The sequence below is a fragment of the Pseudophryne corroboree genome, chromosome 2 (assembly GCF_028390025.1).
Source record: "Pseudophryne corroboree isolate aPseCor3 chromosome 2, aPseCor3.hap2, whole genome shotgun sequence".
Lineage (NCBI taxonomy): Eukaryota > Metazoa > Chordata > Amphibia > Anura > Myobatrachidae > Pseudophryne > Pseudophryne corroboree.
The window spans coordinates 408,608,767-408,621,380 of record NC_086445.1 but is presented as its reverse complement, the minus strand read 5'-3'; the positions used below and the strand labels follow the sequence as shown (position 1 = coordinate 408,621,380).

The 12,614-nt window shown below is 42.2% G+C and overlaps 1 protein-coding gene and 1 long non-coding RNA gene across 3 annotated transcripts in view; one reads left to right on the top strand and one right to left on the bottom strand.

The window, feature by feature from the left end:
- LOC135024077 (uncharacterized) overlaps window positions 1-8,956 on the bottom strand; it is a 100,257-nt gene extending 91,301 nt beyond the window's left edge. Inside the window, exon 1 of the long non-coding RNA XR_010220953.1 lies at window positions 8,322-8,956. This is a non-coding gene — a long non-coding RNA (uncharacterized LOC135024077). The remainder of the gene's footprint in view (window positions 1-8,321) is intronic.
- The window catches only part of LOC135024051 (interleukin-1 receptor type 2-like), a 42,947-nt gene that overhangs the window by 3,058 nt on the left and 27,275 nt on the right, over window positions 1-12,614 (top strand). The window contains exons 1-4 of one of the 2 annotated variants that reach the window (XM_063953435.1): window positions 756-1,037; window positions 3,612-3,710; window positions 7,035-7,287; window positions 9,268-9,448. In XM_063953435.1, the coding sequence (XP_063809505.1) occupies window positions 3,632-3,710; window positions 7,035-7,287; window positions 9,268-9,448 (513 nt within the window). In that variant the 5' untranslated portion in view covers window positions 756-1,037; window positions 3,612-3,631. Of the gene's footprint in view, window positions 1-755; window positions 1,038-3,611; window positions 3,711-7,034; window positions 7,288-9,267; window positions 9,449-12,614 lie in introns of those variants that run through there. The other variant, XM_063953436.1, reaches the window with a different exon arrangement.

Below are 12,614 nucleotides of genomic sequence, written 5' to 3'. Positions count from 1 at the left end.
AAATCATTTTAATTAAATGTTCATTTCAAATATTTTAAAAACAAAAAGGTCTTAGAAAAAGAAAAGATGACTATGCTTATTAAAAAAGTGCCAGTGCCAGAAAGCCATCCACTTTTGGATGCTTTTTGGGTATTTTTAGGTCACCTTTCCTTACTGTAATTGAGAGTTTGGAATTGTGAAGGTAGCATTAAGAAACCAAAAGCCTACCACTGTTAATAAAATACAGTGTAGTAGAGGGCTTATATGTTTGACAGTTCTATCAAATTTGCTATAAAAATTTTTTGAAACCCACAATTTGTTTACAATTCCAAAACTTTTTTCTTTATGCTCGACTTTCACAGAACAATTAGCTGGCCACTAAACATTGGGTTTAATCTGTATTTAGGGGGAGATGTACTAAGCAGTGATAAAAGTGGACAAGTGAGCCAGTGGAGAAGTTGCCCATGGCAACCAATCAGCATTGATGTAACATTTATAATTTGCATACTATAAAAGTATACAGAGCAGCTTATTGGTTGCTATGGGCAACTTCTCCAATGGCTCACTTCTCCACTTTTGTCACTGCTTAGTACATCTCCCCCTAAATCTTTCCTTGTACAGTACATACAGTATGTGTTAATAATATACATCAGTAAATTAAACAAACTGCCCTCACTGGTGAGCAGCAAGTTTATATATATCATGGAAGTGAGACTCTTAGCACTTATTATTTTGTATCATAAATAAGGAACCTGCTCTGTGCTTTCCCTTCACATGTCCTCACTTGCACAATCAGGATATTGAGGGGATCTTGAAAAAGTCTGCACTATTTTAGACACAATTTTTATTGAGAAATGTCTGAGGAAGTTCCACCATGCACGCAGAGGTATATATTACATGCACTCTATGCATATGTTTAATGGCCACACATTTAGTACTGCGCAGATAAATGCATTGGACCATTTTTGTAAACACTTATTTATATACAATCAACAAACAAAATTCAAGGACCTAACTAGCTACACAGAAAAGAAAAGCACTGAATTTCCCTAACTGAGGTAAGATCAATTTTATTTTTACTTATCTCATTCACTTCAGTATTTGTATGACAAATATATTGCTAATAGATTGCATGATATATTATAAAAATCTTCGTTGTTTTTTTATTTTAATTTCAATGAAAATATGATTTATTTCAATTTTAGAATTTGTGTGGGTTTTTTTTGCTACCTTAATTACAATTTCATTCAGAGAATACAGTATATAATAATTTAATGTCTAAAACCTAATCCCTATTTTATCCCATGTAAACTGTTGTAACAGACTTCAGTGGTACATATATACTGAAGGGGTAACAAGGCTGCCTGTTCTACAATGACAACTGTCAAATCTGTATAGCCCATCTCTTTGTCTTTTACATTACTTTTACCATTATTACTACTACCTCAGATAAGTGTTATTTTTATGGAAATTGCTGCATTTTATACCACAACTGAAATGTGTCTACATCATAATTATAGGTATTTGCTCTAGTACCAAAGCTTTAAATGAACTATTATGTTCCCACTAAACAGAGGTATTTTTTACAGCATTTGTTTTCACTAAGGCAGTGGTTCCCAAACTTTTTTGAATCACGGCACTCTAGAGTATCAGAATTGTTTTCACTGAACCCCTAGGCCAAAAGTTTTCTTTTTATTGAGAAATTTGGAAAAGATATATTAAATTAAGTAAATTGTGTTGAGACGTCATATTTTATGACTGGCAGCCACCAGCACTGGTTTTGCTTATTACATTGACCATAAATAATTTGAATTGGTCCTGGACCACCAATATAAGGCACCCCTGCAAGTGTCCCAAGGCATCCCAGGGTGCCACGGCACACAGTTTGGGAACCACTGCACTAAAGGGTTGTGCAGATGTTTTGAATTTGCTCAGATAACATTCCACATGGAACAGAATAAGGGGTACATTTACTAAGGGTATAGTTAAATCGATTTTGATAGATTTCAGATTGATTAAAATCGATCTTAATCAATGTTGCGCATTCAGGGTTAAAACACACAATTACTAACAGATTATTTTTTTTTATATTCATTGTGAAAAGTTAGTAAATGTGTGTTTTAGACCTGGAAGCCCATCATTGAATAAAATTGATCTGAAATCAATCAAAATCGATTAAAATCAACCTTTAGTAAGTATACCCCTAACAATATACTGCTTTAAACATATTGCTTGATAAGTGTTTGCGGTCACATACAGTAGTCAGCTTGATTGGTAGTTTATCATCATTTTCTTTTGACCCACATATTCTGCTGGTGTCTGTGTGAACAGCAGAGGTGTGCAGGCACAGAGATCAGTGGCCCTGTAGTATTTTCAGACTGTTTTGCATGCATTGTGTTCCGTTTGAAATGATGCAGGAGCAAATTCAGAAAAAAGGATTTTGTGTGATAGTTTACTGATACCTACAAAATATTGATTATAGACAGATTTGGCTGCAGGCATATAATATTAAAGTGATCATTTAGTCTTTGTTTCTAATATAGACGTGTTGTTAATTTTTATTTATAACATTGCACTTACCTGATAAAAACTTTGACAGCAACTAAGATTAGCACTGAACTCGGCACCTCAGGGCCATACAGGGCCGGTTCTTGCCCTTTCGGCGCCCCGGGCAAAATTTAGGGCGTGGCTTAACATGAGGGCGTGGTCAGTCACGCCCCCCATTTGTAGCGCCGCTGGGGGAAAAAAGAAAAAAAAAGTATACTTACTGTACCCCGCTCCTGTTTCCAGACCCTGCAGACCGGCGCCGCTCTTCTCCTCGGATCTATGGGAGAGACGTCAGTCATGACGTCTCTCCCATAGCACAGCATAAGCGCTAGAGGTCAATTATGACCCCTAGCGTCTATGCCACAATGCTGTGCGGTGCGCGATGACGTCATCGCGCACCGCACACCAAAGGTCCTCTCCATGAAGGGAAACTAGACGCTTAGCGTCTGATTCCCTTCAGAGCGGGGGAGGACCAGCGCCACGAAGGGAAACCAGACGCTTAGCGTCTGGTTCCCTTCTCACAGCGGGAGGGGGGGCACAGCGGGGGCGCACACTGACAGTGGAGGATCTTGCCATGGTGCGGCGCCCTCCGGATGGCGCCGGCGCCCTCCGGAAGGCGGCGCCCCGGGCAAAAGTCCTGCTTGCCCGTGGCAAGATCCGCCACTGGGGCCATAACTAGGGTGTTGTGGAGTGTGGCACCGCACATAGCATTGCACGGTAGCGCAGCGACTCCTGATCACCCATCTCCTTCCCCCATCCCCTGCGTCGCTAATACGTTAATAAAGGGTATTGTAACTGTATAACAACGAGCTCTCAAGTTGAGTGCATGAATGTGGTATAAAGAGGATTATCTCCAAATCCATTTTCTTGCAGTGTTCTATAAATGTGTGCGTATTTTGTCATGCCCCTTCCCCACGAGGGCATGTGTCTTATGCACCCCCTCCCTCATTTTTCCAACTGAGACATAAGACACATGCAATTCTCTCTCTTGCACAGAGCACCAAAAAGTCTAGTTACGTCTCTGCAGCACCTAGAGGGTTATTTGTGTATTAACTAAACCATGTTGTTAACATTTTATCCCACAGAATAATTTCAATAAAGTAATATGTGGTTTTCATTGATTGTCATTGGAACTTGTTTGTTGGAGACATCTGGATTAAGCGTTTACCGCATGAAGAATAATGGTAAGGCTAATATTATATGATATATACTTATATGGGATCAGTATGCTTTACGTACAATCAAAATACCGACAAGGTCAAAATACCAACATTTAAAATGTCGACAAGGTCAAAATACTGACATTTAAAATGACGGCAGGTCAAAATGTCAACATGTTTGTTTTTTTAATTTTGTTGTGCATGTCGACATAGGTCACTTGGTCACTGTATAGGTGTACCGCGTCCCCTCACTTGGCTCAATACGCTCATCATGCTTCGGGCACAGTGCCTCAATGCGCTCGGAACACTGTTATATTCCCCCTCCATGTCCACTGCGATGGTAAAGTATGAACAAGTCAGTTTCGATTAAAAAATCATGAAAAACACATGTCTATTTTTTTTATCTGTCGACATTTTAAATGTCGGTATTTTGACCGTGTCGACATTTTTAATGTCGGTGTATTGACAAGTCAGTATTTTGACCTTGTCGGTATTTTGACCATTGGTCAATGGTTGTCTGTATTTTGACCGTCGGGATTCCTATTGTAGGTAAATTGACTGCATCCCACTTATATTATGTTATTTCACCTCTGGGATATTTTTCTACCGGTACTTTGAAGAATCTGTGTATTTCTACTGTATCAATGTTACAGTTATGTTAATATATTTTTAGCAGTTTATGGAGGGTATTAATTAAAGTTTGTAGAGAAAAAAAATTGTGTCAGATAAAGTACTAGCCAATCAGCTTCTGCCTTACATTTTGCAAGCAATGTTTGACAAATGACCGAAGCTGATTGGTTAGTACTTTACATCTCACAATTATGTCTCTGTCCAAGCTTTGATAAATTCCCTTCTACGTGTCTTGTTGTATTGTGCCCACTTCAGTACTCCGTAACTTGGACTTTAGTTTCTTCCTATTTATATTTTTCACAAGCAGTCAGCTCTGGGCTGGACCCACTGTAGGGGCTCACAGAACAGAAAGGCCTTCATATAAACAGTCCATACTCTTTACTATTTACTACAAATCCATGTACTTTTCCATATATATATATAGGCACCCAGACTACAGGTCACTGGTGATCAGTTTCTCCATGACTCTGACTTTCTACTGTTAAAGAATAAGGGGTCTATTTATCAATCCAGTGTTTTTCCAAAGAAATTGGTCATTACCCATATCCCTACCTACTTAATAAAAGACCCTACTTTCAATTAATTGTATTGACAAATAATTTCTCCTAAGGTACTTCTATCACCTGGATTGAATTTCAGGACACAGCACAACAATATCTTGCTGCAGACAAGTTGAAAAATAACTGACAATTATACAAATAATTTCCCTTTATCTGTCTCTTCGCTGTGCTGATGTGATGTCATCAGCAATGGAACCTGGCAGGACCCATACACACTTGCCGATGCTGGCAGTGACGAGCTACGGCAGGGGGAGCGGGGGCCACGCTCCATTCGGCAGCATGGCCGTCGCTGGCGATGACGGCCCTTGAACTTGCATGAAGGTCCAACGGAGGATGACACTGATGATGTGTGGGAAAGCGCATTGTCAGCGACATAGTGCATACACACTGGACGATATTGTGAACAATGTGTCCGAATCTGATATCGTCCTTGTGTGTATACACTTTTATTTTTTTTTGCTCACTTATTTGTACAAAATAAATGAAAACCAGGACCTCATGTTTCTGTGTCCACTGTCCCTCATACAATTCCATTTGTGGTGCTGTTACTTAAAGTCCACATCCTCTCAAGAATTCAGTATAGTGAATTAAGGGGCTATTTATCACAATAAGGATTTATTTAGGAATTAATGCGGATGTGATAAATAATTTTCACCTAAATTCGCAATGTGAAAATAAAAAGTTTCTTGTGAATTTAACATTAAACTGTTGCCAAGACATGGATTCCAAGAAGAGTGTGCAAATAATGTAGCAGGGAAAACACCAATAACACAATCCATACATAAAGTTAGGAATGTGCAATGCATATCTGAGAAAGATGAAGCTCACTGACTGCAGGGGTGTATCTGTTACTACAAGTTGACATTCTTTAGTTACATTACACTATTTGCACTCTACTCTGTACTCTGTTCATATGGTCAGACATTTAACACTAGAGCGTAATCTCTGATATGAAGGTACAGGTTGAGTATCCCTTATCCAAAATGCTTGGGACCAGAGGTATTTTGGATATCGGATTTTTCCGTATTTTGGAATAATTGCATACCATAATGATATATCATGGCGATGGGACCTAAATCTAAGCACAGAATGCATTTATGTTACATATACATCTTATACACACAGCCTGAAGGTCATTTTAGCCAATATTTCTAATAATTTTGTGCATTAAACAAAGTGTGTGTACATTCACACAATTCATTTATGTTTCATATACACCTTATACACACAGCCTGAAGGTAATTTAATACAATATTTTTAATAACTTTGTGTATTAAACAAAGTTTGTCTACATTGAGCCATCAGAAAACAAAGGTTTCACTATCTCACTTTCACTCAAAAAATTCCGTATTTCGGAATATTCCGTATTTTGGAATATTTGGATATGGGATACTCAACCTGTACCTTCTTTTCGGGAGGGAGTGTAGCTTTTTGTGCCTCATAAAATGACGCTCACCGCCGTGCCGAGGCACGCCGCACGCCTCTACCTGCGATACAGCCACGCTCCATCTGTAACTAACGTTTCAGTCACAAGACCAAAGACCTTTTTAAAGCTAATATTATATAAATATATCACAAAACCAATGCCCATATTTAAACTATAGTAAACCCACCCCCTTATCATTTTAGCGATATGATGAAATACCATGCTGGACATATTACGTTCGTTGATTAATTGAGTGATTCATTCATTCCACTTTAAATTTTATATAGACATTATTTTACTCTGTAAGAAACAGATTTTGATCTAGGATAGTGTTTCCCAAACTCTGTCCACATGGTACCCTAACAATGTGTGTTTTTAAGATACACTCAGGAATTATTAGTACTACCTGTACCTTCATTGTGTTATTCAATTAACACACCTGTGCTTCAGCTAGATGATCTAATGCCCTGTACTGGGCTTCCTGCCAATTGGAATGGAAAGGGAACTACTGCTGACTTAAGAAAATAGACAAACAGAAATTAGAATGGTCAGAAACACTTACAATGATTAGTCCTAAAATGTATGGACTCTTCAGAGTTTGAAATATGCAAACTATGATGCTGTGTACACTGAAAGCGATGATTTGAATAAACCTTTCCAATACTTTTTCTAGACTCCTTTCTGTTTTTTCAAGATGTTTTTATACTGATCTCCTTTTTGTTATTTATATAGAAAAATGTCAAGCGCAGATCACACATTCTTTAGGTTATTATGTACTGAATGAAGAACCAGCAATCATCAAGTGCCCAGTCTTCCAGTATGTTCAGTTGGACCTTTCTGTAGGACTATTCCATTTGGACTGGACTACAAATGGTTCTGAAAATGTAAATATTGGAAATAGATCTAGAATACAGACTAATGAAGAAGCCTTGTGGTTCCTGCCAGCTTCATTAGAGGACAGTGGACTCTATACTTGTGTCCTGAGGTATGCTACACTATTTTCATATGTACCATATAGTTATCCTCTTGGTATGTATCAACTTTTCCTGCACTATGCATCTAGCAGAACACATCAATTAACAGTAACTAATAATAGGTCCTATTGAGGAAAAGACAAAACTGTACTATACATCTCTGTAGGAAAAATTGCTTAGGAATAAGAACTACAGCATAATGGTCCAATCATTAGAGGTTTAGAAGTAGGTCCATGACTGCACGTCCAACCATTGGGTTTATCATTGTAAGCATAAGGGGCCAAACAGGATGTTACCAAGAGGCCAGGGTTCTCTCATGAAATAAGGATTCTTCACAGGGGCATAACTAGAACTTTGTGGGCCCCATAGCAACATTTTTAAGGGACCCCTCAACTCAGGTCTTCAGAAAGAGATGGGCAGCAGGGACATAGAGAGTGGCGGAAGGGTCATAGAGACAGAGAGTGTCTGAAGGGACACTTAAGAGTGACAGTAGGGACACAGAGAGTGCCGGCAAAGACACAGGGACACAGATAGGCAACAGGGAACTAGAAACAGAGAGAGAGGCAGCAGGGATGTAGAGACAAATAGCTAGACAGAAGAACGTAGGGAAAGACAGAAAGACAGCAGGGACTTAGGGAGATGAGGCAGGGACATAGGAACAAAGAGAGTGGCAGCAATGACGTAGGAACAGATAGAGGCAGCAGGGACGTAGGAACACATTGGGTAGGAAATGCTAGTAGTCGGGATGCCGGTGGTCAAAAAACTGATGCTTAGAATCCCATGGGCAAGGTAAGTATAGTTACCTTACCCCAATGGCCCCCTCGTCCTAACCCTCCCTTCCAGCTAAACCTAACCCTCAGGGTGCGGGGGGCAGCCTAACCCTAACCCCCTCCTTTCCACAACCTAAACCTAACCTCTCCCTTACCTGGCAGCTTAACCCTCCATAGGAGTGCCTAAACCTAACCCCCGCTCCCCGCAGCCTGACCCTAATCCTCCTTTACCCCCCAGCCTAATACTAACCCCACCCCCATCCCCCACAGCTTACCTGTCTGGCATCCCAGGCCTTGCTCATTCCGGATACTGACAGTCGAAATTCCTGCACCGAGATGGTTATCCTTGTCAGGATGCCAGGGGTCCCGACCATCAGGATCCTGACTGGATCCCGTAGGAACAGATATAGGCAGCAGGGACATAGGGACAAAGAGAAAGTCAGCAGGGATGTAGGGACAGTGAAAGGGGCAGTAGGGACGTAGGGAGAGAGAGAGATGCAGCAGGGACATAGGGACAGAGAGAGGGGCAGTAGGGACAGAGAGAGTGGCAGCAGTGACGTAGGGAGAGAGAGAGATGCAGCAGGGACATAGGGACAGAGAGAGGGGCAGTAGGGACAGAGAGAGGGCCAGCAGGGGCGTAGGGACAGAGAGGGGCAGCAGGGACATTGAGACAGAGAGAGGGGCAGCAGGGACATTGAGACAGATAGAGGGGCAGTAGGGACAGAGAGGGGCAGCGGGGACTTAGGGACAGAGAGGGGCAGCAGGGACGTAGGGACAGAGAGGGGCAGCAGGGACGTAGAGACAGAGAGAGGGGCAGCAGGGACAGAGAGAGGGGCAGCAGGGACGTAGGGACAGAGAGGGGCAACAGGGATGTAGGGACAGAGAGGGTCAGCAGGGACGTAGTGACAGAGTGAGAGGTTTTGTGAGAGTTCTCCTGTTTTTTTTTTTTTTAAGTGGCAATCATTTACTTGTCAAAACCAGGCTCATTTTGCTATGTAAATGATTGCCACTGTTTAAATAAAACAGGAGAACTCTCACAAAATCTCTCAGTTTTGGATTCTCACACTTTATTACATCCCCCCACTTCCCTTCCATGTCATGTTAGTGATTGCGATCCAACCTGAATCAAACCCCATTTCCACTAATGCAAACAACATTTTCTTTTTTATCTTGAAGTTATATTATAGTTGTTTCTTATAATATTAATATATTTCATTTCAGAAATGCATCCTATTGCATTGAAATATCAATGTCTCTGAATGTCATGAGTGATACAGTAACATCATTGCCTGATATTGAATATCCACAATTTACCTTTGAACACTCAGACTTTCACATATATTGTCCAGATCTAAAGGACTTTACGAAAGATCCCTCAAATGTGCAACTAAAATGGTATAAGGTATGAATATTTACTGTTTTTAATAGCTTAATTAGAATTCTTATCAAATACATCTAAGACGTTCAATAGCAGTAGTGCCAGCAGTTTTTTTACTGCTCAGTATCTAAATATGCTACATGAAGTATTTTTATACTGTGCAGATGCAGCTGGACATATAAAGAATGTGACTCTACATACAAATGTTACAATAGGAGGAGTCAATACAAAAATCAGCCAATCAGAAGTGCCACATAGTGCTGCTGCTAGCCATCAGCAGAGTCAATACGCAATCAGCCAATCAGTAGTAGCTACATAGTCCTGCTGCTAGCCACCAGCATAGTGTATCACTGCACCAGCATGATATATACTAGGCCTGGCCAACCTGTGGCTCTCCAACTGTTGTGAAACTACAAGTCCCAGCATGCCCTGCCACAGTTTTAGCATTCCCTAATAACAAAACTGTGGCAGGGCATGCTGGTATTTGTAGTTTCACAACAGCTGGAGAGCCACAGGTTGGCCAGGCCTGATATATACCTTCTATGATGCGTAACTGCGGATGCGTACAGTTATGTGACACACCCTTCTGTACTAGGTTGGGCCTCCCCGGTACTGTCTTTCCAGGCAAAACGAGATACAGTACAACATTATGCAGAAATCTACAAATAAATGTGTGCTTACGTGTTTTGGTGTACATTTGGATAAGAATTTGTATATTACACACAAAAACAAATGTACAGTAGGTTGTACTCTAAATCAGACCTAAATGTGCAGTTTTCTTTATTATACCAGGGGCAGATAGATGTACTAAGACTTGTGGAAAGAGATAAAGGGTGGATGTACCAACCTCTGACGGTACATCCGATCCTGCCACACATTGCGCCGAAACTAATCGCATATGTACAGTGCTGACATATGCGATTAGTATTCCAATGGGCAGCTCTCCTGATAAGAGCTGCCCTTTGCTATTGTCGCTGGTCCCTGGACTTTCGGGTTTATGTCCCGGGAGTCCCTCTGCACATGCTCAGAGTGATGCAGCGGCCGCGTAGGATATGAGAGGGATCTAATCCCTCTGACAGCACCGATTGAAAAAGAAGCCCATAGGCTTCTACAAGGTAACAGCTTTTTCTGGCGTTATCCTCCACATCAGAAACCCGACGTCTGAGCCTTTGTACATTCGGAAATGCAGTAAAACCCAGAAAATTGAGTTTGTTTGTTTTTTACAGCATTTTCCCCGTAGTACAACCCACCCAAAGTAATAGCCAACCAGCTCCTAACTGCCATGTTACAGGCTATGTTTGAAAAATGACAGTTAGAAGCTGATTGGTTAGTAGTTTTTCGCTCTCCACTTAATCACTCTCTAAGGCTTGGGGGGTCATTCCTAGTTGATTGTAGCTGTGCTAAATTTAGCACAGCTACGATCATCTTCCCTGACATGCAGGGCAGTAGCGCACGCAGGGGGGGGGGGGGTTCTGAGTACCTGGAAACCCCCCCTGATGAGCCAAATGTGTTTTTACTGAGAAGGAGACCGCATTGTCTCCATCTCAGCAAAAGCCGCGACCGCCGGAGCTTCTGCAGCAGAGAGCTACAGTACCGTAGCTCTCTTTGCATAGTGAAATAGTGAAAGGGGTGGGGGGAGAGCTGCTGGAAGCTCAGGTACAGCAGCTCCCTCCCTCCTGACAGAACACACAGTCCCCGGAACTCCTGAAGCCCTAAAAGGGTTCCCTGGCCCTGTTGTCATCCCACCAGACATAAAGAACATAAGAGGCTGCACTCAAAGGCTTGCAATTAAGTGAAAAACGTGTATCCAAATAGACTGATTGCAAGCCTCTGAGTGCTACCTCTTATGTTGTTGATGTCTATATTATATATACACATGTATAATTATGTGAGGGCACACAGTGACGTCAGCAGCTTCCCCATATAGCAGGTGGCGGCTGGAATGCAGCCAGAAAATCCAGGGGCATGCTGCCCGTGTCCGGCTCCAGCACCATATCGGCAACACAGCACGGACCATCGGGACCGCGCCAAGTGACGGGGTAAGGGGGGGGGATGTTGCTGGGGCAGTTGGTGTACTTGTTAATTGTTTTCTTCCCCCTTCATTTGCATATATTTGTACTGAACATGAAGTGTGTATGTATGTACTATGAATGTGTATGATATATATATATATATATATATATATATATATGGGTGGTATTCATGTGACCGCCGGTCAGCTGACCGACAGTCACATGACCTCCTCCGTGAGCCCGACGGCTCACTATCCCGATGGTCGGCATGCCGACCAACAGGGACTATTTCCACTCGTGGGTGTCCACGACACCCATAGAGTGGGAATAAAACCTGTGGCGACCGCAGGTCGCCACCGAGCCCACAGCGTGGCGAGCGCAGCGTGGCGAGCGCAGCGAGCCCGCAAGGGGCTTGCTGCACTCGCCCCTCCCCGCCGGGATCCCGGCGTCGGTATGCTGCCGGGATCCCGGCGTCGGTAAGGTGACCGGCGGTCAGGAGACCGCCGGTCACCAGTACTACACCCATATATATACATGTGTGTGTGTATTTATATATGTGTCTGATATATATATATATCTATCTGTGTGTGTGTGTGTGTGTGTGTGTGTGTGTGTGTGTGTGTGTGTGTGTGTATTTTTTATACATGTGTATAAATACCGCTTCGGATCCAGTGACTCACTCCGTTCGCCACATGTTATATTCCCAATCGGTTGGTGGCTTGGACCCACCAACCGAGTGGAATACCCTGTGGATGTTGGGATTTTGTTCAATATTTCACCGGCTGTCGGGATTCTGGCGTCAGTCTCCTGAGCGGAGGGATTCCGACAGCTGGCATTTTATACATACATACATATGGGATGCAGTTAAAATGCCGGCTGTATGTATGTATGTATATATATATATATGTGTGTGTGTGTGTGTGTGTGTGTGTATATATATATATATATATATATACACACACACATACACACACACATACACACACACATATATACATACACACCCACGCACGGAAAGCCCCCTGAATAAATTGTGCGTTTGCCCCTGCAGGGGGACGCCCAGCACAGGGCTAGTCCGCCCCCCCCCCCCTGCACAAATACAAAAGCATCGCACAGCGGCGATGCCTTTGTATTTGAGAAGTAACTCCCTGCCAGCGCAGCTCCTGCGGCTGGCCAAG